Here is a 24,080-nt window from a genome sequence, read left to right as displayed (position 1 = left end):
TGTTAAGGATGCTCCGAAATTTTTCAAGGGCTGTTGTTTAAAAAAAAAAACACCTTATTTCAATTCACTGTCTTTTACATATATAACATCCTGCATAACACATCTTTTGAGGATAGAGGAGAATAAATACAGGGTTGCACTTCCACGAAGGTTGGGAGTCACCACGTGCTGGGTGCAGGCATTGGCAATAGAGGATGTTTGTGGAGATGCTCACAATGAACAGAAGAGACGGACATGGTGGAACAGAAACCTGGCATTCTGAACGTAAGCAACTGCTGACGTCCTGCAAGATGCATGCTCAGAAGATTCGACACCACCCAGTGTGAAACAACGTGGTTCTTATCTGGCAACTGCCTGATGACAATGTCCTAGGATCAGCTAAGCACTGAGAAAGAGCTAAACTTTACTTGTTCTTTCATTACAATACTCTTGGTTTAGAATTGTGTAGGCCACTGTTTCTTAAACTGTTTTGTGAGCTATTTACATACATTTCATGAAAAAAAAGGGCTGTGTTCAATTAAATTTGGGAAACACTAATTTAACAAAGTTCTAAACAGACTTTTAAAGTAGAGGACTGTCAAGTCAGGATACATGGTCATCTCCATGGGGGAAGCCTGAGATATCGTAATTCTCCCACTCATTTTCTTAGTGGGAGAAACCATACACTTCCACCCCACCAACCAGGAAACATTAAGCAACACCAGGAGGATCATTCATATTCAGAGGAATAGTTTAGGAAATGCTGGTTTAGGTAACAGGATTTCATGAGTTTTCCAGTGTCCTCTTTGGGTCACTGGACTCCAGTTTCCCCAATCTCAAATTTACCCCTTGTAGCAACCCAGACTCCAGGGCTCTTACATGCTCAAAGGATAAAGCCCCACACCCCATGAAGCCTTGAAGGCCTTTTACAGCCTGACCCAAGGCTGCCTTTCCTGCTCTGCTTCCCAATGCTCTGGTGCAGTATCCACTCCAGCCAACCAGGACGTGTTCCCTGCCCATGGGCATGTGTCAGGGCCTGCTATCAATCAGGGTCCAAATGCTGACCCCTACACCAGGGTTCAGCTTAAACCCCACCGTCTCCATAGAACTTCCCTCACCTCTCCAACTATGAGTCATCTCTTTTTCTGATTCTATTTCACTGCTTATTTGTATCACTTAATTGGCACAAGCACTTAAACTTCTATTGATTGAGCAAGGTACTGTGCCAGTTTCCACAGGGGATAGCAACCCTGTGCTCAATGAGGTGAGCTAAAAGTAAGAAAGAAGGTGGGAGAGAGGACAAGTCAGGAAGACATACCAACAGCGGTTACATTAGTGGAGTGCTCACCACGTATGCCCCAGTGACTATATAAGATGCTTCTCACGGATTGTCTCACTGAAAACTTAAATAGCCCTTAGGAATAGGCGTCATGATCATCCCCAGTTTAAAGAGGAGGAAACAGTTAAGAATTTGTTCAACGTCACCCACTTAATCTGGGGCTTGAATCTTGGTTTCTTTGCTTGCAGAGCCCAAACCCCTTACCACGTCACTATTCTGCCTTATGATTGTAAGAGGCAGACTACTCAGAAAATAGGAGGGAAAGCTCAAACCCAGTTGCTGTTAGTGGTACTGGTGGGAGAGCATGAAGATTTGATGAAAAAGGTGGCATTTAAAATACATCTTAAAGGACTCGGGGGGCATTTCAATACAGCAGGAGATGGCGGAGAAGAGATATTCTAGGCTGAGGGAGGAGAAAGAGTGGCTATGTGTGGGCAGCAGTGTGCTATGTATTCAGCACAAGCTTAGCCTAAGTGTAAGGGAGTGGTACTGTCCCCCTGCAAAAAGACAAGCTGTGACTCAAAGTGTGGTCCATGGATCAATGCTGATCCATAAACACTATTACCGGTCCATGAAGAAATAAGCATTTGTAATCTGTGAGAATAAGAGCTTAGAAATTTTTACAGCAGTTGGACAAACTATGTTTATAATTGTTAAATTCAATAATTTAAAAATTTGGGCTTATTTTATATATCTTTTAGATTTCATTTTCCTGTAATTCATTTTTATTGTATTTGTAAAAGCATTGGCTCAAGATAAACTGGAAATTAAAACAAAACAAGAAAATAACAAACTGGTCCTTTACCACATTTACTTGGGGAGAACTAAACCAGAAACTCAAAAGAGCAAGGATCTTGTCTGACACTTTTTAGTTTAACAACATGTGCTGTGCTCAGAGCTGGTGCTCAACCAAACTGAGGAGAAATTCATCGAGATGACACCCAGAAGGTAGCCAGCGCTTGAGTATCCATATATATGCAAGACACTGCCTTGGTCTGGATCTGACCTTACGTAATCATCTTGCTTTGCATTCATCACCTTTCACTTTATTTTTATTATTTTTAGAGAGAGGGTCTTGCTCTGTCATCCAGGCTGGAGTGCAGTAGCACAACTGATCATAGCTCACTGCAGTCTCAACCTCCTGGGCTCAAGCAATCCTTCCACCTCAGCCTCCTGGGTGGCTACTACAGGTGTGCGTCATCATGTCAGGCTAATTTTTAATTTTAGTAGAGACAGGGTCTTACTATACTGCCCAGGCTGGTCTCAAACTCCTGGCCTCCAGTGGTCCTCCCACTTCAGCCCCTCAAAGTGCTGGCATTACAGGGGTGAGCTACTGAGCCTGGCTGTCCTTTGCTTTAAAACTGAAGGACAGTTATTAAAATATAGACATCCCAGCAGAGAAGGTAAACATCTTGAAATGTCAAAAATTTTAAGAAATGACTTCTTCGGATCACTTTTTGAACTTATATATGTGTATATATAGTTTGTATGTATATGTTTCCTTTTTTCTCTAAAGAAAAAAAAAAGAACTCATCTGCTTGTTTTTTCTGAGACCGAGTCTCTGTTGTCCAGGCTGGAGTACAGTGGTGCGATCTCGGCTCACTGCAACCTCCACCTCCTGGGTTCAAGCAATTCTCATGCCTCAACCTCCTGAGTAGCTGGGACTACAGACACGCACCACCATGCCAAGCTAATTTTTTGTATTTTAGTAGAGATGAGGTTTCACCATGTTGTCCAGGCTGGTCTCAATCTTCTGAGCTCAGACAATCCGCCCACCTCAGCCTCCCAAAGTGCTAGGATTACAAGCATGAGCCACTGTGGCCAGCCTCAGCTGCTGTTAAAATGCTGAATGTTGGCTGTGTTTCTGTAAAGCTATCTATAGAAAATGCTATACTGTTCTCTAGCAAACCTCTAAGCTCTACTACTTTCCCATATATATATCTTTGATCTCAATATTCAGGAACTGAGAGCTCGGCCAGAGTACTTATATAGCCATAGTTGCCAGTATAATTGGGCGAGGGAGAATGGAGTTGACCATTTAGAGCTCATTTCATTCAAAGTAAGGAGAGGAAATCATTACATTTTTTGGGAGACCACTTATAAATAATAGAAAAGAAAAAAAAGCATAGTAATGGGAGTGAGACCCTACCTGGTGGTATCAACAGGTAACTTTTAATTTACTAGAAGTTGTGATTGGTAAGCCTCACTTTCTATCACACTTGCTCCCAGGAATGACCACATAATTTAGTGCTAGAAAGGCTGTCAAGAAAAACAACTATGCCTATTCAACATGACTATGCACAGATAATAAAAATGCTCATCTTCACAGAAATTGCCCTTTGAAATAAATTCTGGTTCACTGCTTTTATTTCCATTATTTTCATGTCAATGACAATAAACAGATATTTCTTATTGCTTATACAAAATATTTTCCTGAAATTATAAATTTTAGAAAAATATCTTACATTTCTAACATTTTTTAGTCACACTTATGACATTCTATCAAATCAAATAAAGGTTTTTGTTATTTGAAGTTTAGATAATAACTGTCAAACAATTAACCATGCTAGGTCTTTTGCCCTGAAAGGTGTTTTATATACTATATAATCAAAGTGAGCACCTTGCATGGCCTTAAAGGAGTTATTTGGAAAGAAGCTTTCTACTCTAATTATAAAAATAAAATGAAAAAAGAGGAGGTTTGTGTTTAAGGAAATGTTTTTCTTTTTAATGTAAAATCAAGTCATCAAATATTACATTTTCAAATCTGATTAAGACTCATAAAATTTCTAAAACAAGTAACAAGCTTCATCTCATAATTCAGAATTGTGATGGAGATAGCCATGTAGTGATGAAATCTGGGTAACTGGTATATCTTACTCAAGGCCTGTTTCTCCAAAACATTCTTCAAGCTCATATTCACTCTTCTAAACTCCCTTTCCTCTCTCCTTCCCTCTAAGTAAAATAAACAACTTAGAAAGATGGTTATAAAATACTTCCATAAAGTCTTTTACGAATTTCTTAAGAGAAGGAGATTTCTGTATGTATTACCTAAATTTAAGTATGAAAATAAGAATATGGGCTGGGCACAGTGGCTCACATCTGTAATCCCAGAACTATGGTAGGCAAGGAAGGTGAATCACTTGAGGCCAGGAGTTCGAGACCAGCCTGGCCAACAAGGCGAAACCCTGCCTCTACTAAATATACAAAAATTAGCTGCATGTGTAGTCCCAGCTAGTCTGTCAGCTGAGGCAGGAGAACTGCTTGAACCCAGGAGGTGGAGGTTGCAGTGAGCTGAGATGGTGCCTCTGCACTCCAGCCTGGGCAACAGAGTGAGACTCTATCTCAAAAAAGAAAAGAAAAATATGATGAGAATTATACTGATTCGGTAAATTTATTTTAATAATCTGGCTTATTCCTAGTTTGAAAGAGGACTAAGGGCCTTCTGTTTTAATGATGTACTTACTCTACTGGTTACATAAATAACAACATATGACCAGGAATTTGTAGTTTAGGTGAGGAAGAAATTAATACCTGTGAAAAATGATAAAATCCCCAAACTTAATGCAGAGGGTAAATTAACATCACAGGGTGTAAGAGAGAATTCATTTATCATTCCTTTGCAAAAGTCACCATAATAAGGCTTCCGTTATTTAATGGGAACATTCTAAGAACCCAATTCTCAACTGTATTGTACATTTAATGGACATATTAAAGCAAAGCAGTACCAGATCCACATCGTATGAAATATCCACTAGAACTCGAATGTGTGGGGAACTTTTATCACAGAGGACACAATCTTATAGTTTTGGTATTATCAGGTCTCAAGTAGATAATCTGCTTTGTAGACTGTCCAGGGCATAACATAAATCCTAGGCAGCAGCAAGCTCTTCACATGAACTTTCTTTGGAGCTCAATCAGAGCATATTAAAAAAAACTAACCATCTTTCTACAGCAAGGCACAATGCAAGAGAAATATACTGTAAATATCATATGAAGCATACCAAAACAAATAAAAATTCTGAATTCTTTTGAATATCTTTTCAACTAATATTTAATAACAGAGTTGATTAATTTTTCATGTAGGGCAATCCACTAATCTAATTTAAAAACTGTATCTTATAGAATAGTTCCGATTCTTTAAATTATTCTACCTGTTCCAAGGTCTGATTTATAGTGTTGTTAAAAGATTTACAATTTTCAAGTCGCTTTTTACAAAATTTCATCACTGCTTATCCCATATGAGACAACAGCACTTTCTTGACTAGTAATGACAATAAATAAAATAGCAATTAGTCCAAATAATACAATTATTAGTGGCAGGAAATTTTATCCTCCATAATCACTACCAATCAAAATATTCTGCATATCCCAATTAGGTCTAGAAATGTTGTCAGGGTTATTCCTCAAGAGAAAATCAAGCCCTCATCAGTTCTTATTTCTTTTTTTTTTTGAGACGGAATCTCGCTCTGTCACCCAGGCTGGAATGCAGTGGCACGATCTCAGCTCACTGCAAACTCCGCCTCCCAGGTTCACACCATTCTCCTGCCTCAGCCTCCCAAGTAGCTGGGACTACAGGCGTCCACCACCACATCCAGCTAATGATTTGTGTTTTTAGTAGAGATGGGGTTTCACGTGTCCGCCAGGATGGTCTCAATCTCCTGACCTCGTGATCCACTTACCTCAGCCCCCAAAGTGCTGGGATTACAGGCATGAGCCACCACGCCCGGCCTTTTTAAAACAATTTTTATTAAAAAGATACAACTATGAAAATTTATGAGCCAGGTGTGGTGGTTCACACCTATATCCCAGCACTTTGGGAGGCTGAGGCAGGTAGATCGCGTGAGCCCAGGGGTTTGAGACCAGTGTGGGCAACATGGCGAGACCCAATACAAAAAACTAGCTGGGCATGGTGGGATGCACCTGTAGTCCCAGCTACAGGAGCAGGGTCTGGGGTGGGAGGACCACTTGAGCCCGGGAGGTTGAAGCTGCAGTGAGCCATGATCGTGCCACTGCGCTCTAGCCTGGGCGATGAAATGAGACCCTGTCTCAAAAGATTTATGAAAAGAATGGAAAGTTTGTTGAATATCAGTCAGTAGAAAATTTCTCAGTACTAAGTCTAAGCACCCTACTCTTTGATCATTCAACTTAAAAGGTGACTTAGATAAGTAATTCAGTATCTTACTACATTAAGACAGGTAAATGATACACAACTACAACTTCAAGGGGGAAAATGATTTCAGAGAAAGCAGAAATAGCAAGACATTTTCAAAAGGAGAAGCGAAAAGGAGTATTTTCTTGAATGTAAGACAATAGGTTGTGAGAATATCTTTACAGCTTAGAATGTGAGGTGAAGTCTGATTTATCCTTGGAACTCTAAAGAGAGATTGACAAAATTTTCAGGGATGGACATATGAAAAATGTAAAGATCACAAAAAAGGAAAACAACGAAACCAAAACAACATATGAGGAACAGTGAAGGAATTAGTAACGAAATGGCAATATCAGGTGAGGTGTCCCATGACGTGCCCCCCAAGCATGAGAACTTAGCGGATGAGTCCCCAGGAAGGTCCAGCGCAGTACTACCTAGTGCACGCAACAACTGTCCTGCTGGCTGCAAGTCTCAGCTAGCAGGTGCCTACTGTCCTCCCCTCTGTGCTGGCTTTCAGCAAATTCATATGCTGAGCTGACTGAACCCTTATCTTCTTCCATCTGGAAGGACAGAAAAGCAACAAGTCTCATATTACAGAACGATACTCTTCACCATATAGAGGTTTAAAATCAAAGCAACAAGTTGGCGTCCACAATCTGAGGCACAAAAGAAATGTTCAAAGAACAGCACATTTACTGTCACAAAAGAGGGCTAACGGGAACTTTTTTTTTCAAATGTATAGTTTAATAACTATAAAGTGTATAAACAATTAGGTAAGCTTGTGGAGAAGCTGACCAAGATACATAAATTAGGAAATACAAATGTCCATCTAAATTTTCTATATTTCATTTTTTTCATAGTATTTATTAAAGGTGTTTAATACACAGTTTCTCATCTGTCATTTGGAAGTCCTTTATTGTAAAGACAATTCTATTGTCTGATGACACAGCAGCCACCATGGTTATTCAGGACCTCCATGTTGGATAAATTCAATTTCTTCTTGAGACACAAGTTTCCTTCTGTATTTCTAAGGTAATGTTTTTATTATTTCTGCAGTATCTGGTGGACCCTGATACATCAGCAAATCTGGTGATTTACTTCCCTTAGAATGTTGTGAAATTACAGAAGAGTGAGATGGTAGCCCTGCTGATCTCAAAGCTTCTGATACATTGGGTTTAGGATTGTCTCTTCTGTCAGGAAACCTTATTAATGCAGTGTGTGGTTTGACTACCTGAACGGCCCTACTGGCAGACGCCATCTTGCTGCCCATCATGACCCCCGAGAAGGGGCAGTTTCCCTAATGGGAACTTCTTAAGGGGAACATAAGCACACAAAATAAAGCCATGATTTTCCAGTGCACAAAGCTCTAACTAAACATATATTATAGCTAAGTTAAAACAAAATTTCTTTCAATAAAATTCAGTTTCTTCTATTAAATTCACTTGCCACCAAGATTTAGGGTTCTTATTGCAAAGGTATGTCCAATTTCTCACCTTTCCTGCTTCCCTTCTCAGAAGACTTCTCTATTCTAACTGGACTTCATGGCCTTAGAAATGTTGAGCATGTGTGCAAAGTGCTTCACCTGATCTATTTGTTAACAAAATAAATTTAATCCTCAGATTTTTAATGAGGGTCAATAATTTATACACATTTCAGTTCTTTTTCTGTATTTGTATTAGAGACCTTCTAAGGAAGTTTAAAGTGTGTCCACAGCCATCCTTATTTTAAATCTTATTAAATTACAAGAAAATGTCCTTAATGAATAAAAAACAATTTTGCCTCATCTCTATGTATTTTCCCAGGATTAAGACTGACCAATAATTATTTCTATGAAAGATGTAATGCTGAATTTCTGATATAAACAAAAAATTAGCAGAATTTTTTGGTTTCAAGAGTATAGTAAGTTTATGTGAAGATATCTTAATAGCTTTGCCTAAAATACAGGGGAAGAGGGGAAGGGAAAATACTCAAAATGAGTTTTGTTTATTCAAAAGAAAATTGTTAATAGTTTTGTATTGATTTTTTTTTTTTTAAAGAAGAAGTCCCACTCTGTTGTCCAGGCTGGAGTGAAGTGGGATGATCTTGGCTCACTGCAACCTCCAACTCCTGGCTTCAAGCGATTCTCTTGTCTCAGCCTCTCGAGTAGCTGGGATTACAGGTGTCTGCCACTACGCCCAGCTAATTTTTGTATTTTTAATAGAGATGGGGTTTCACCATGTTGGCCAGGATGGCCTCGAACTCTTGACCTTAAGGGATTCACCCGCCTTGGCCTCCCAAAGTGTTGGGATTACAGGCGTGAGCCATTGCCTGGCCTTAATTGTCCTTAAGAAGTACTAACTTGATTAAAGATTAAAAAGCTCTTAAAGATACCTGATATCCATACAGTTTTCCTCTCTGTCACAGGAGTAAACAGTTACGCTACTATGGATCACACCCATGGAATACTGCTCAATGCAGTTTAAAAAACCGATGCATTCAAAATTCAGAGCCTGCATCAGCAGAAAGATGTATATGGGCACTTATTCTCCATGCAGCTATGAACAAATGCCCACCTAGTGGTCACTCACTGCTCAATCTGAGTAACTGTTTCTCTACCTGGCTTTTAGTTGAGCACAGTATTTCTTCTTTTTGTTTTTCTATGATGCTGATGGTAAATAAGCAGACCACAGTATGTAAAATGATCATGTGACAGGTGAAGAACCTGGAGGCCCAGAGGTTAAGTGACTTGGTCAGGACCCACTGGGAGTAGCACCAGCTGCAGCATCAGCATTCAGGCCTGCCGCTCTCTGAACAGTGTTCTTTCCCACTTGTTACACCACCTGATTGGAGAGTGGCTTGCAGAAAGACCATCTCATCCATATCCTGTTCTCATTGTGACCTTTCACAGATGAATGTTCAGCTTACTGTTTTATCAGAGTATTACAGAATCAGTGATTTCTTTGATTTATGATTTCCTTTCTCCATTATTCTTAAATCTAGCTTTGCTAAAAAAATGTGGTTTGATTTAAGCCAGTATGATATGTGAAAATATGATTTCATAAAAATATTATTCACAATATAAAAGTTATCTTTATATGACAAAAAAGTTGGCCAGAGTGTGCTTTTAAATAATGAGCTCTCCTTCTGCTTTAGAGTTAAATAATTAGATGCTAAAAAATGTGATAGAAAGCCACTGTTTTTAAAGTCACCTACTGATAAAATTGTGATACACCTATTTGGCTGAGCCAAAAGTGAAGGTAAATCTTTGTTTTAATTTAGTTCTCATTTTAAATATAAAATTTAGTTGACTACCACTTAAACACCCATTTGTGTACTCATTTGTAATTATTACACCATTGTAATTTGAAATAGAATATTTTTTAAAGTTGAAGTTAATAACAACCTGAAAGGTTTAATAAATCTTTAAATGGCTCAATATTATGAACTTACGGAGTTTTATAAAAGGTGATTTAAGTGGTGCTTTGTAAAAGCCATTCATTTGATCAGAAAAACACAGAAAGATTAGAAACCTTGAGAATAAAAAAGAATTTAAAATTCAAATGAACATAAAGATTAGAAACCTTGAGAATAAAAAATAATTTTAAAAAATACACGATTAAGAATCTGTAAGAAACCAATAGAGCAAGAAATGGAAAAGTGCCAATTTCTAAAAAGAAAAATAATAAGTTATATTACTTTTCCCCTTCAAACCATACTTAATACATAGTTTTAGTATCTTAATATAAAAAATCCTAGAATTTAAGCTTTCATCCCTTTCTATCAAAAGACATCTCTATATTATTATTTTTTGTACAAACTGACAGAATGCATCTGTCTGTGGAGATAAAGATAAGACATACACACACATTGTTCAATTTATAGATGCACTAAATAGTAGCCAGGATATGAAATGCTTCAGCAGCCATTACAGTATACAAACATAAATATGCACATGTATTTACAATACAAATTAAGGCAAGATAAAAAAAATGGGCAACTCTCACTTCCAAATATGTAGCTTAATTACTCAACATGCAGGAGCATTCATAAATATGAATAATATGACAAGCAGAAGCATTAGAGTTGTACTAGAAAAGATAGTTAAAGTGTAAAAATATATTAACAAGGTATAGATCTCTGTTCTGTGATCATGTTGAATTTTTATCTGAATTTTCTTCTCAAAGAAGAAATGGATTTTTTTTTTTTTTAGGTTTTAACGTATATGTTAATAAAGGTCAAATTAGCCAGAGACAGGGCCATGCTAACAAAAATGCCCCACTCTTTATTCATGCCTCTGCCCATCTTTTGATATTGTTTAATTGACCTTTAGCATGCAGAAGAGTTAATGAGGTTCTACTCCTCCTACTCTACCTAAGTTTGCTCAGCTGATTCCTTGCCCTCGACAATGGCTGCAGTGCGATGAACTCGTCACTTAAAGCAACTGTGTTGGAGTACATCTATAAGTGGACAGAAAAGGGATGGACACACAACAAGTCAGTGAGCTGTATTCATCACCTAAGAGACAGACACAGGACACGCTTTGTAAATACATCTGTTCCTACAGGAGGAATAAATATCATACGTGATACACATACATGACTAACATTTGTAGGGTTGTTGGCTGTGCCATCAAAAGAATTTATTATTCACTCTTAACACCACATTGTTATTCTGGAGAAAAACAAGGCTCAGAAAACACGCTGACAGCTCTTCCTTTGATACGATTTTTCTTGCTACTTTTGGTAAACAATGAAGTAGCTGACAGTTTTCTAGCCATTTCTCCATCATTTGAAATCAGGAATGATATAAAGCTAAAATAATGATTACTGACCATAACAAAGGAATAATGTTACATATAGGATTTCAATGACCATATACTGTTTCAGCAAAAAAAAAAAAAAAAAAAAAAGGAAAGGAAAAAATACACCAACCCCAGCAGGCTAGAAGATCCCTGAGTAGAAGCAGAGATTTCCTTCTTGGATTAGACCACCTAGAACATCCAGTTAAGTCATTTAGAAGTAAATTTAGTGAGCCAAGAAGGAAGACCATACTAGCTTTTATGCATAGATAAAATGATTGATCCACTGTACATTCCATTTTTAATCAAATAGACTAAACCAATTTTAGCTTTATAGTGAAAGAACCAAAATATGTATAAGCACTTTTAATTTTCAACTTGTCTAATGGCCTACCTTAAGGTAGTCCAAATATTTCCTATGTATTACTTTAAAAAGAGGCTACCGGAAAGGTAACAAGAACTAATATTATCACCTTTTATATTATTAAGAAACCTCTATGAACACGTGTAAGTTTGCAAATGCTCTGCCTAAAGTAGAATTTCTAAGGATACATATAAATAAATCTGATTACAGGTTGAGTATCTCCAATCTGAAAATCCAAAATCTGAAACTTTGAGTGTAGACATGATGCTCAAAGAAAATGCTAATTGAAGCATTTCAGATTTTGTATTAAGGATGCTGAATCAATAAGTATAATGCAAGTACTCTTTAAACAATCTGAAATCTGAAACAAGCAGTTTGGATAAAGGATACTGAACCTATATTTACTCTTATAAAGAATTAAGTATATACTTCTTTGTGAGACGGAGTCTCACTTTGTCGCCTAAGGTGGAGTGCAGTGGCGCAATCTTGGCTCACTGCAACCTCTGCCTCCCAGATTCAAGAGATTCTTGTGCCTTAGCCTCCTGAGTAGCTGGGACTACAGGAGTGTGCTACCATGCCTGGCTAATTTATGTTTTTAAATTTTTATTTATTATTATTTTTTGAGACGGAGTCTCACTCTGTTGCCCAGGCTGGAGTGCAGTGGCGCCATCTCAGCTCACTGCAACCTCCACCTCCCAGGTTCAAACAATTCTCCTCCCAAGTAGCTGGGACTACAGGTGCCCGCTGCCACATCCGGCTAATTTTTATGTATTTTTAGTAGAGACTGTGTTTCACCATGTTGGCCAGGATGGTCTCCATTTCCTGACCTCGTGATCCACCTGCCTCAGCCTCCCAAAGTGCTGGGATTACAAGTGTGAGCCACCGTGCCCGGCCTATTTTTTTAATTTTTAGTAGAGACCGAGGCTTTCGCCATGTTGGCCAGGCTGGTCTCAAATTCCTGAGCTCAAGCCATCCACCTGCCTCGGCCTCCCAAAGTGCTGGAATTACAGGTGTGAGCCACTGCACCCAGCCTCAAGAATTAAGTCTTTAAAACAATGCCATCCATATATTTTGGTGAAATATAACTATATTTAGGTCAAAACAGGGAGACAAAGTATTCTCCATAAAGATCTAGAGTAAGTATAATGAACAAAGCCTTAAAAATAGTACTCTTTTATTGTAAATTTTTTTTCCAGAAGATTAGGAATAGTAAGCTAGGCAAACTTTCTGATATATGTTTAAGTAATATGTTGCAGAGTGGAAAAGTCTGTCCACACTGATATAAATATATATGCATAGACAGATAGAGGAATCAGATTATGCAAATTTTTTTAGCCCCAGTTGGAGATCAGTATAACAGGGTAACATTCTCATCCTCATTTTACTTACAATGATAACTGTTTTACTGAGGATCAACTATATACAGGCTCAGTGTGAGGCACTTCATACTCATTATCTCTAACAACCATGTAAAGTAGTAATTATTTATCTGATTTTATAGAGGAGGAAACTGAGGCTTATGAAGTGCTTGATCAAGGACATACATATGAACTGTTGAAACAATATCTGAATTCAAGTTTGTCAGGCTTCACAAGCCTATGCTGTCTCAATGGTGTGAATGTGTATACTGGCTAGGATTTGGTTACTGAAGCAAACAAATGCTAAAGAAATGTTGTGGACATGACCAACTGAAATTAAAACTAATGCACTGGTCAGGAAGCCTAACTTACATCACTAAATGTTTAGGAAGTAGTTTTTCTATTTGTAGGATGAATATACAACTAAATTTCCAAAATTCATCTGGCATGTTACAAGCGTGTTTAAAAAATCTCAACCTGGGAAGAACTAAATGATTAATAAACTCAGGGCATAAGAGTTGGCTAGAATATATTTTTGAGAGTATTTATCTAATACTACAATATAGTTAAAAGGACAAATTGAGAGATTTCTAGCTCAGGTACTAGTTAAATATATAAAAGAGGCACATTCAACTAAATAGCTACAATTTTTGAGCATCTACTATGTATTTGGAAATTTTTTCATTTAATCTTCACTAGAAAGGTAATACAAAAGATATTTCTATCATAATTTTACCAATGAGGAAACTGAGATTTAAAGTCACAGAGATACCAAATGGAAGACCTGGGATTTGAACTGAGATCTATCAGGCCCCCAAGATTCTTAAGCACTATGTAACATACCACTAATATTTGCTGTAGTTTAATATTTATTAATAAATGTTTAGTGAGATAATATGTTTTTAAAAATTCTATTCTGTACAAATTATTGAGGTTAAAGACCTCATTTCATATTTTTTTGGTGAAAATAATATGATCAGAAAAAATATTACTCAGCCAGGTGCAGTAGCTCACACCTGTAATCCCAGTGCTTTGGGAGGCCGAGGCAGGAGGATCACGAGGTCAGGAGATCAAGACCAGTCTAGCCAAAATGGTGAAACCCCGTCTCTACTAAAAATACAAAAAATAGCCAGGTGTGGAGGCAAGTGCCTGTAATCCCAGCTACTCATGAGGCTGAGGCAGGAGAACTGCTTGAACCCAGGAGGCAGAGGTTGCAGTGATCCAAGATCGTGCCACTACACTCCAGGCTGGGTGAGAGCAAGACTCCATCTCGGAAAAAAAAAAAAAGAAAAATTCCTCAAATTATTATGTTTCTAAAGACATGGCTATAGATCTTCATTTTATATATATATGATAGAATGTTCTGATATTACTTTAAAAATATTTACTATTATCTGGATATAACTTGATAGTTTCATATCTAAAAACATCAAGTTTTATTAACACAATGTAATTAAAAAATAATTTATCAGTAGTCATAAAATTAATAGAAATAGTAAGAAATAACTTTAAAAATATCACATTGAACAATGTTTATGTTACAAAATACTTGAAACAGGAATGGCTAATTTCCTATTTTCTGACATAAGCAAATTATGACAGCTATTCATCATTAAAGATCCCTAACTAAAAAGATAATGAATTTATTACAAAAAGTGGTTACCTGTGCCTTTTCAGTACTTGTAGGGTAGAGGTGTCGGTCAAATACCTTCTTTATGATATCAAGAAATAGACATGTAACAACCATGAGGATTATGGCAAACCAAGCAGAACCACTTGATAGGAGCTGAATAAACACAAAGTACATATTCTGGGAGCCCAAAAATGGCCTGCAAAGAAAGACAATGTGCTTAATAAAAGTGGAAACTGAAAGACTTAAATCAGGACATCATATAAAGACACTATAGTTGAACGTAACAAGTACTCCAAGAAAATGTTCAAAACTGAAATCGGTATAACTTAATTAACTGAACAACTAACAAAACAAGATAAGCTTTAATTGTTAAAAATAAAACAACTATAGTTTTTATTAGGAAAATGGCAAGCAGTTGACCAGATAACCCTATCTTAGTGGTAGCGTATCAGAAGAATAATGTACTAATACAGACTTAAGGGACCAAGCAAAGCAAGAAAAAGGGTGTAACAAAATATCTGAGAAGACTGATTATCCAAATCTTAGAATGAAAGCTTTATTCAGAAGCTCTTCTTCAAAAACATATTTTAAAATTAATGTACTCACAAATACTAGTTTTACATAGTAGTAGGTGTTATAAAGATATTCTTTTTGGGTTTTTGTATATACTACCTCAAAAGAATATGGTGAAATATAGAAACATTCATAATATCCTTTTATGATCCTAACTAGAAGCTAATGTTTAGCTAATCCAAATTTTTTTGGCCTACCTACCTTCAGAAGTTTTTTTGTCTGATAGATGAATCAAAGACATAGCAGGCAAATGTAATATAAATTCTCCAAAAGAGAGCCTTCAGTTATCCATCACTTACCAAAGAATCTTAGGAGAAACATTAATTTTTAATCTCTCAGAGTAGCCAGTTGAGTATCTGATTCTATCAATGAAGATGATGCATACTACTTACTTTTGTGAGAAAAGTGAATGATTAATATTTAATTGTTCTGTGTGACTTACTTTATTGTATATATTAATACATAATACATTAATACATAATATAACTAGTGTAAAGAAAATTAATTGTGAAATAAGACAACTGGGGTTTAAATCGTGGCTTTGCTACTTTTTTGTCTTTGTGACCCTGAGGCTCAGTTTCTACACAGAAAAAAACAGGGATAATGATTGTGATGAATCAATATAGTATCTTACACAGAAAATCTAGAAAAATTGTAGATATTCAATAAATGTTAGTTTTTTCCTCTCCATATCAGTAAGATCAAATGAAAGAAGTAAACTTACCAGGAGTCTCAAATCTGTTATGAGCAGAATATGTTCATAATGTAACCTATCACAATAAAGGTTTATTATGTCAAAGCAATCCATTTAAAATACAACATATTCACTCACCAGAGAATCCCTCCATAAAACAAGGAAAACACAAAATAAAATATAATAGATCCCCAGGTAACGAGATGGTTGATCCAAGTCCAAAAATGGGTTTCCAGAGCCATCTAAAAAAAAAGTTTTTATATCCTTAGAACTATAAACAAATAAAGCTTTACCTTAACTTTTCAGATAAAACTCAAGAATAAACATAAATATCTAAAAGTCCCTCAGAAGACAGATACAATCCCTCAAAATCCCTCAGAGATAAATATGAATGAAAAGGTCCTAGTATAAAATGAAATAATTTCAAGTTTATAATATTTTTCTTCTTTGAGGAAGCACCATTCAAATTTCACGTGATTACTCTATTTTCAACTCCATGGCCTAAAACAAATTACGTTGTCTGGCACTATACACAGAGAAGCAAAATTTTAGAGATTTTAAAAAATGTGATCATAAAAATCAGTTGAGGCTTCCTAAAATAAACTTTAAAAATAACTTTTGACAAAAATTTAAGTGAATTATTAAAATAGTAATCAGTGAAATTAATCGTTTTTGAAAATGGAAAAAGGAAAAGTATCTATGGCTAAAGAAATGAAGAAAATTAACTAATTATGTAAACAGTTGCAAAATGTGTCCACATTTCTAATTTCAGTACCATACCTTTACTGTGACTGTAATAACCATGACTGTGAAGACCAAAGTGCCAAATGTCCAGTTTCCAAACATCTAAACAGAAAGAATACACTATTACATTATGTGTTAACATAATGTTAAATAAAATGTCAGGTAAAAAGTCGTCTAATTCTCTACTAAAAATCCCTTGAATTTTTTAAGTCACGTACATTTGAAACTGGTGACTATACTCATAAAGTTAAGAGTATGAGAAGAAACAGCATAAAGCATTATTTACATGTGTTATTATTATACACAATGATCTTTTAGATATCATTATCAGACTGGAAACCCAAAGACGGGTTTAAATGGTGTGGCCCAGACTATTTTTAGTTAGAATAATGTAGTCATTAGGGTCTGCTTTATTGCTGTCGCACACTAAAAATGGTAACAAAATCCTTTTCAATCACAAGTATTTTCAGAAACCTTTCCAACCAGATGTCACAGCAGAGCACCTGCCACAGTATTTCTGGATACAGTACAGTACAGCAGGAGGAAAAAAATTTACACTTAAAACCTGTATCTGAAAGGAAGGATAATGGATCATGGAATTATTCCTCAAAGGATTCCATGTAAAAATTCTGTTATTGCCAGTCAGGAAGTATTCCCCCAGGCTTTAAGCCAAAACTTATTAAGGTATTAAACATGCAGAACCCCAAAACAGCTTCAGGATTTTATCTCTACAAATAAGAATACAACCAGAAGTTTGATAATTTAGTTTACAAAGTAATCGTTGTTAGTCCAAACTGCACCGTTTTGTAAGCTCCCTGCTATTTTGCAGACCGTGGTCAAAGTCAACATTTCACAGGGGTTCGGGACCTGGGAAACATCCTGTCTACCACCACCTGACCACTATAGAAAGATCATTATCACGCCAGGTGCGGTGGCTCACGTCTGGGAGCCACTTTGGGAGGCTGAGGCGGGTGGATCGCCTGAGGTCAAGAGTTTGAGACCAGCCTGGCCAACACTGTGAAACCCCATCTCTACTAAAAATACAAAAAATTAGCCGGGCACAGTGGCGGGCGCCTGTAATCCCAGCTACTCTGGAGGATGAGGCAAGAGAATTGCTTGAACCCGGGAGGTGGAGGTTGCAGTGAGCTGAGATTTTGCCGTTGCACTCCAGCCTGGGCAATGAGAGCGACTCCAACTTCAAAAAAAAAAAAAAAAAAAAAAAAAAAAGGACAGATCCTTATCATATCTTGCTGGATAAAGGTCCAAGGAACACCACGAAGACATCCCACCAGAACAAGGGCCAGAACCACCTCATTATGGGAACATCTTATCAATATCCTGCCGGACAGTGGGCCATACTGCCCAGACCCCTCCCGCCCATACCTGTAAGTACCCACAGCCTGTAAGCAGCTGATGGGCTCTGGCATTAGGCTGGTCCCCCACTTCTGTAGGTTTTATGCTGGACAAAAAGCTTGCATTTGCTCTTGAGCCGCCCTCTTTCTGTGTCTTTCTTTAACTCTCACCTTCCCTTCAAAACCTAACAATCATTATCTTAACACTGGTTCAAAAAAATTATTAAAAAGGCTGTGTTTTTATTATAGATTTCTAACAATTATCATTTACTTAACAAATTACTTAACCTCTCTATATCTCACTTTCTTCATTTGTAAAATAAGGATAAATCTCAGTTTTCTGTAAGTTTTCAATCAGCGTATACAAAAAGAATGAAGTACCTGGTATACAAAAGGCAGTCGGTAAATACTAGTTATGATTATCAACAATGAAACATCAATTAATATTCCTTTGAGAGCTTTTGAGGAATGTATTTGCCAAGAGGAGAATCAAAAGTCATATTGAACCTGTGGTCATCTGTCTGCTTTTATCATCTCTAGAAATGACCCAGAAATACTGATGATCAGTGGGTCTCAACTTAGCTCTCTGAGGAGGAGTGTTATTCTCCCCTTTCACAGGTATGGACACAGATACTTTTTTTTTTTTTTGAGTCAGAGTCTTGATCTGTCACCCAGGCTGGAGTGCAGTGACATGATCTTGGCTCATTGCAACCTCCACCTCCTGGACTCAAGCAATCCTCCCACCTCAGCCTCCCAAGTGGCTGGGACTAGAAGTGCACACCATCACACTTAGCTAATTTTTTTTTGTATTTTTTATAGAGACAGGCTTTCACCATGTTGCCCAGGCTGATCTCGGACTCCTGGGCTCAAGAGATCCACCTGCTTTGGCCTCCCAACATGCTAGGACTATAGGTATCAGCCACTGTGCCCAGCTGGGAGAGATACTTTGATGCAACCAGGGAACCTGGGCCTGGAAGTGGTAAGGAATGTCTATCCTTCAGTATCTGGTTTTACTGGTCCTAGACTGGGGCATGTTACATGGTATTTTCCTTAGAGGAGAATTTAGGGCTTCCTCTTGCATAGGCCCCATTCAAGGCCCTAGAAGAAGCTATACGAAAGCATTCCCATAGTTTTTTGTGGGTAAAATTATACAAAGTAATGTATTTCAATTGTAATCAACTGGTTACGACTGCTGTCTCTTTCCATTCTGATTTGCCCTTGAGCCGGTAGGTGATAATGTGAGTGGCAAAGGGCATTTTGGAGATTTGGCTACAGATGAGCTTATAGGCCGGACGCAGTGGCTCACACCTGGAATCCCAGCACTTGGAGGCCGAGGAGGGCGGATCACCTGAGGTTACGAGTTTGTGACCAGCCTTACCAACATGGAGAAACCCTGTCTCTACTAAAAATACAAAATTAGCAAGGCATGGTGGCCCATGCCTGCAATCCCAGCTACTGGGGAGGCTGAGGCAGGAGAATCACTTGAACCCAGGAGGCACAAGTTGCGGTGAGCTGAGATAGCGCCATTGCACTCCAGCCTGGGCAACAGAGCAAAACTCTGTCTCAAAAAAAAAAAAAAAAAAAAAAAAAAAAAAAGATGAGCTTACATTTGGTTTGGGATAAATGAGACATATTTGTCACTCATAGTCATCTGCATATATACTTAAGTTCATAGTTGTATGTTTTTTTAAATTTTTTTCTTAAAGAGGGCCTGTGAAAATGTTTAGATTCTACTAAGCCTGGATCTGTCCCTGCTCAGAAGAGACAGATGCTCAAAATACTTTCTTTCCCACTCTGCTTGGTTTCTAGATCACTTCTTAGATGAGAAGAATGAGTGTACCCAGTGCACTGATGAAGATCTGATGGCCTAGAACTATGTCCTAGGCCACTGCTCCATTTAGAGCGGTGGGTCTCAAGTGTGGGTGATTTTGCCTCTGTAGGGACATTTGGATGACACCGTAAGAAGCAAGATAACGTTTTCTGTTCTCTTCTAAGGTATAGCTATATCTAATACTTAATAAAGTGCCTGGAATACTGTTGGTGCTTAAATTTTTGTCTCATGAATAGATGAACATATAGGGGAATTCTATAAAGAACTAGACAAAGATCTTTTTTGCCATATAACCTTTTATTAAAAAATCTGTATCTACCTCTAGGAATTAAGTTATATGCATTCTTGAGTGACCTGACTGGTAATCACAGTAAATCATTTGAATTGAAATAAAGGATATAGCATTCTCTGTGGAATACAGATACAAGAGAGTATGTATTTCTTGTCTTAACAGAGCTCTTACCATTTGATCAGGTTTCAACAGTTGATGATAATGTACAGTATGAAAAAAAATTAATTAAAGATAGGAAATAAGGAGAGAAATCATTAAAAATTCAAGAGAAAATAGTAGTAAATACTAAACAAAGGTTTATTTTCTTTCAAAATTACAACCTGAAATTTCATGTCCTCAGTCTACCTTGTATTGCTAATTATTTACCCCCAGCTAATCTGGTTTAAATGCTTAATGGTCTAGAAGGTAATGAAGGGGTGAATAATTACATTCTCTTCCTTAATCCTTTGTTTTCCATTTAATTTTTAATGTGATATAGTATATGATTTTTTTTTTTGGAATTGTGCTGACGGTCTGACAATCAAAATCTCTACTGGAGAAGTCAAATTGGATTAAAAAAAAAAAAAAAATCAGAGATGGGATCTTGCTATGTTGCCCAGGCTGGGATCAAGTGATCGTTTTACCTCAGCTTCCCAAAGTGCTGGGATTACAGGCATGAGCTACCATGCCCAGCCCAAAGCGGAATTTACATACTTTGATAGTTTTCTACTTTTTCTTCCAATCCTATATTTTTTGAATTTTAATTCTTTTAATTTCTCAAACTGGGTACACTTCCATAAAGAGAAGAAAAATCATTAATAATAGATGCTTTCCTTTGAATTCCTGTACACTTTAGTAAAACAGACAAAACAAAAGAAACCTCTTATTTGGGCAGGATTTCATTTTAAAGAGCAGTTCGCAGTTGAGAAGAAATGGAATAGATTTAGTGTTTGGGTCACTAAGTTAAAAAAGAATTCTTTTTGTCTTTACTGTCTTTTTCTCCTGAAGCCAGGGAAACAATGACATGAAATACTACGATGGGAACTCAGCTACCTCTGAACTATTCTGGTATTTTCTTTCCTATATCAACCTAGTTTCCTGCTCTCACCATATGACAATTCCCTCCTTCTTGTTTCTTAATTGTAATATTCTTACTCATTTAATATACTCTTAAGGCAGCCATGAGGCTTTTTCCATTGCATTCTGTAGAAGTCTCTTCTAACTGGTGGTGAACTCTCTTAATCTGAATTGTTTTTCTCACCTCTCCCCATCACTTTCTTATCTATAATATCTTAATTAGTATCTTTTTTATAATTCTAAATAGCTTCTTTCCTGAGGAAGTTTCCTTGCTAAGATCACAGAAAGACAACTTAAGCTACTTCCAAAAATATTTTGTACAACAGCAACATTGTTAGAGTAAGTAAGTTATATACTAAGATGACTTATTCTGTAGGGGTCAACAAAATAAAAGATAAATTCTTCAAGAAAAAAGAAAAGAAAAGAAAAGAAAAAAAAAGAAACAGTCCTTAGTTACCCCTCTCATTTACAGTATATTTAATAAACATGTTTCATTGGTATTAACCTCCAAATTATTTAGCCTTATTTTTTTTAATAGCATGTGAGGTTTTCTGGTAAAAACCTAAAAGAGTTCTAAAAGAGCTATAACAATTATTTAGTTTTAAAAAATTATTTCATAGGTAGTCAAAGTTCATAGAAACAGATAAATAGAATGGTGGTTGCCAGGGGTTGGTTGGGGGAGAAAAAAATTGAGAAGTTATTTAATGAGTATAGAGTTTAAGTTTTGCAAGATGAAACAGTTCTGGAAAGCTGCTGCACAACACTGTGAATATTTTTAACACTACTGAACTGTACATTTAAAAATGGTGAAGATGGTAAAAAGAACTATCAAATTGTACATTTTAAATATGTGTAGTTTATTATATGTCAATTATACCTTAATAAAACTGTTTTAAAAATGATTTAAGTTTTTCTAAATGGTATATTTTGGAGGGACTTAAAATTTTTAAAGTTACATCAAAATCTCTTATAAGTATTTTATAACATAATTTTACCTTTTTCAAAATTGTAAGAAATGATGATTGTACATTTCTTTAATAGTAAATTTACTTAAAAATTTAAGGTAGCAGGACAGTAAAAATCTACCACTATCAAACATAAACCTATAGTATTCTATAGAAGCCCTGTTTAAAAACAATTACAAAAAAGTTGACCCAGACTACAGACAGAATTTAAAGTCTTAGGCTCACAAAAACAAAGATAAATAGATGGGACTTAATTAACCTAAAAAGCTTCTGCACTGCTAAAGAAATAATCAGCAGAGTAAACAGACAAGCAGAGTGGGAGAAAATCTTTGCAATCTATACTTCTGACAAAGGACTAATATCCAGAATCTACAGGCAACTCAAAAGGATCAGCAAGAAAAAGACAATCTCATCAAAAAGGGGCCTAAGGACATGAATGGACAATTCTCAAAAGAAGATATACAAATGACCAAAGAACATGAGAAAATGCTCAACATCACTATCTGGGAAATCCAAATCAAAACCACAATGTGATACCACCTTACTCCTGCAAGAATGGTCATAATAAAAAAATAGAAAAATAATAGATGTTGGTGTGGACGTGGTGAAAAGGGAACACTTTTACACCGTTGGTGGGAATATAAACTAGTATAACCACTATGGAAAAAAGTGTGGAGATTCCTTAAAGAACTGAAAGTAGAACTACTATTTTATCCAGCAATCACACGCCCTCTATCTACCCAGAGGAAGTCATTATACAAAAAAGATATTTGCATCCCCATGTTTATAGCAGCACAATTTGCAATTGCAAAAATAGGGAACCAGCCCAACTGGCCATTGGTTAAGGAGTGGATAAAGAAAATATGGTATATGTATATACCATGGAATACTACTCAGTCATAAAAAGGAATGAAATCATGGCATTCGCAGGAATCTGGATAGAATTGGAGACCATTATTCTAAGTGAAGTAACTCAGGAATAGAAGACCAAACATCTTGTGTTCTCACTCGTTAAGTGGAAGCTAAGCTATGGGGACGCAAAGGCATATGAATGAGACAATGAACTTTCGGGGCTCGGGGAAAAGGGTGGGAGGGGATAAGGAATAAAATACTACACACTGGGTACAATGTACACTGCTTGGGTGATGGGTGCATCAAAATTACAAGAACTTAATCATGTAAATAAATAAATTGTGCTGCTATAAACATGGGGATGCAAATATCTTTTTTATCTACTAAAGAACTTAATCATGTAAATAAATAAACAAACAAGAAATCTTAAGCTTATTTTTAACTTTAAAAAATAAAATGAAAAGATTACTCAATATATTCAATAAATTACTAATCTATGACTTCTTGACAAATGTCCATGGTAAGATGGTACTACTGTATTGTTAAGACAAGTCCCACTTTTTAACTAATACTTATATTTAAATACTGTGACTACTTTAAGCTTGGATAAGGGCTAGGCAAATTTTATGTGAGAGTTTGTTTTTTTTCTTTTAAGACGGAGTTTCGCTCTTTTTGCCCAGGATGGAGTGCAGTGGCCCGATCTCGGCTCACAGCAACCTCCGCCTCCCAGGTTCAAGTGATTCTTCTGCCTCAGCCTCCCTGATAGCTGGGATTACAGGCATGTGTCACCACTCCCGGCTAATTTTGTATTTTTAGGAGAGACGGGGTTTCTCCATGTTGGTCAGGCTGGTCTTGAACTCCCGACCTCAGGTGATCTGCCCGCCTCGGCCTCCCAAAGTGCTGAGATTACAGGCATGAGCCGCCACGCCCAGCCGTGAGAGTTTAACTCGTCTACTATTTAGGAAGAAAAACAAAGCTAAAAATTAGTCACTAGTTCAGCCTTCTTATTAACATATTTTTGTTCTCTGACAACTCATTAAGGAGTGATAGTAAAGGAGTATCTTTTTTATAGTGATCTGAAGGTAAAGAGCCTTCTTAGAGAAAACTGATCAAGACTTATAC

General features: G+C 36.8%; 1 protein-coding gene and 1 pseudogene across 18 annotated transcripts in view; both read right to left on the bottom strand.

The window, feature by feature from the left end:
• The window catches only part of ATP11B (ATPase phospholipid transporting 11B (putative)), a 135,853-nt gene that overhangs the window by 9,016 nt on the left and 102,757 nt on the right, over positions 1 to 24,080 (bottom strand). For 12 of the 18 annotated variants that reach the window (XR_012430890.1, XM_065540249.2, XM_065540251.2 and 9 more), the window contains 3 exons: positions 16,647 to 16,712; positions 16,005 to 16,108; positions 14,630 to 14,795 (listed from right to left, as the gene is read on the bottom strand). Coding sequence is in view for 15 of the 18 variants with exons in the window: in XM_065540249.2 (XP_065396321.1) it covers positions 14,630 to 14,795; positions 16,005 to 16,108; positions 16,647 to 16,712 (336 nt within the window). In the remaining 3 variants the exon portion in view is untranslated. Of the gene's footprint in view, positions 1 to 6,901; positions 7,028 to 9,085; positions 10,904 to 14,629; positions 14,796 to 16,004; positions 16,109 to 16,646; positions 16,713 to 24,080 lie in introns of those variants that run through there. The other 6 variants (XR_012430889.1, XR_012430891.1, XM_065540248.2 and 3 more) reach the window with 4 other exon arrangements.
• On the bottom strand, positions 7,316 to 7,743 carry LOC123571853 (alpha-ketoglutarate dehydrogenase component 4 pseudogene; annotated as a pseudogene).

Source organism: Macaca fascicularis, chromosome 2 (genome assembly GCF_037993035.2).
Source record: "Macaca fascicularis isolate 582-1 chromosome 2, T2T-MFA8v1.1".
NCBI lineage: Eukaryota > Metazoa > Chordata > Mammalia > Primates > Cercopithecidae > Macaca > Macaca fascicularis.
The sequence above is the reverse complement of the archived record's forward strand: the minus strand, read 5'-3'. Positions and strand labels throughout refer to the sequence as shown.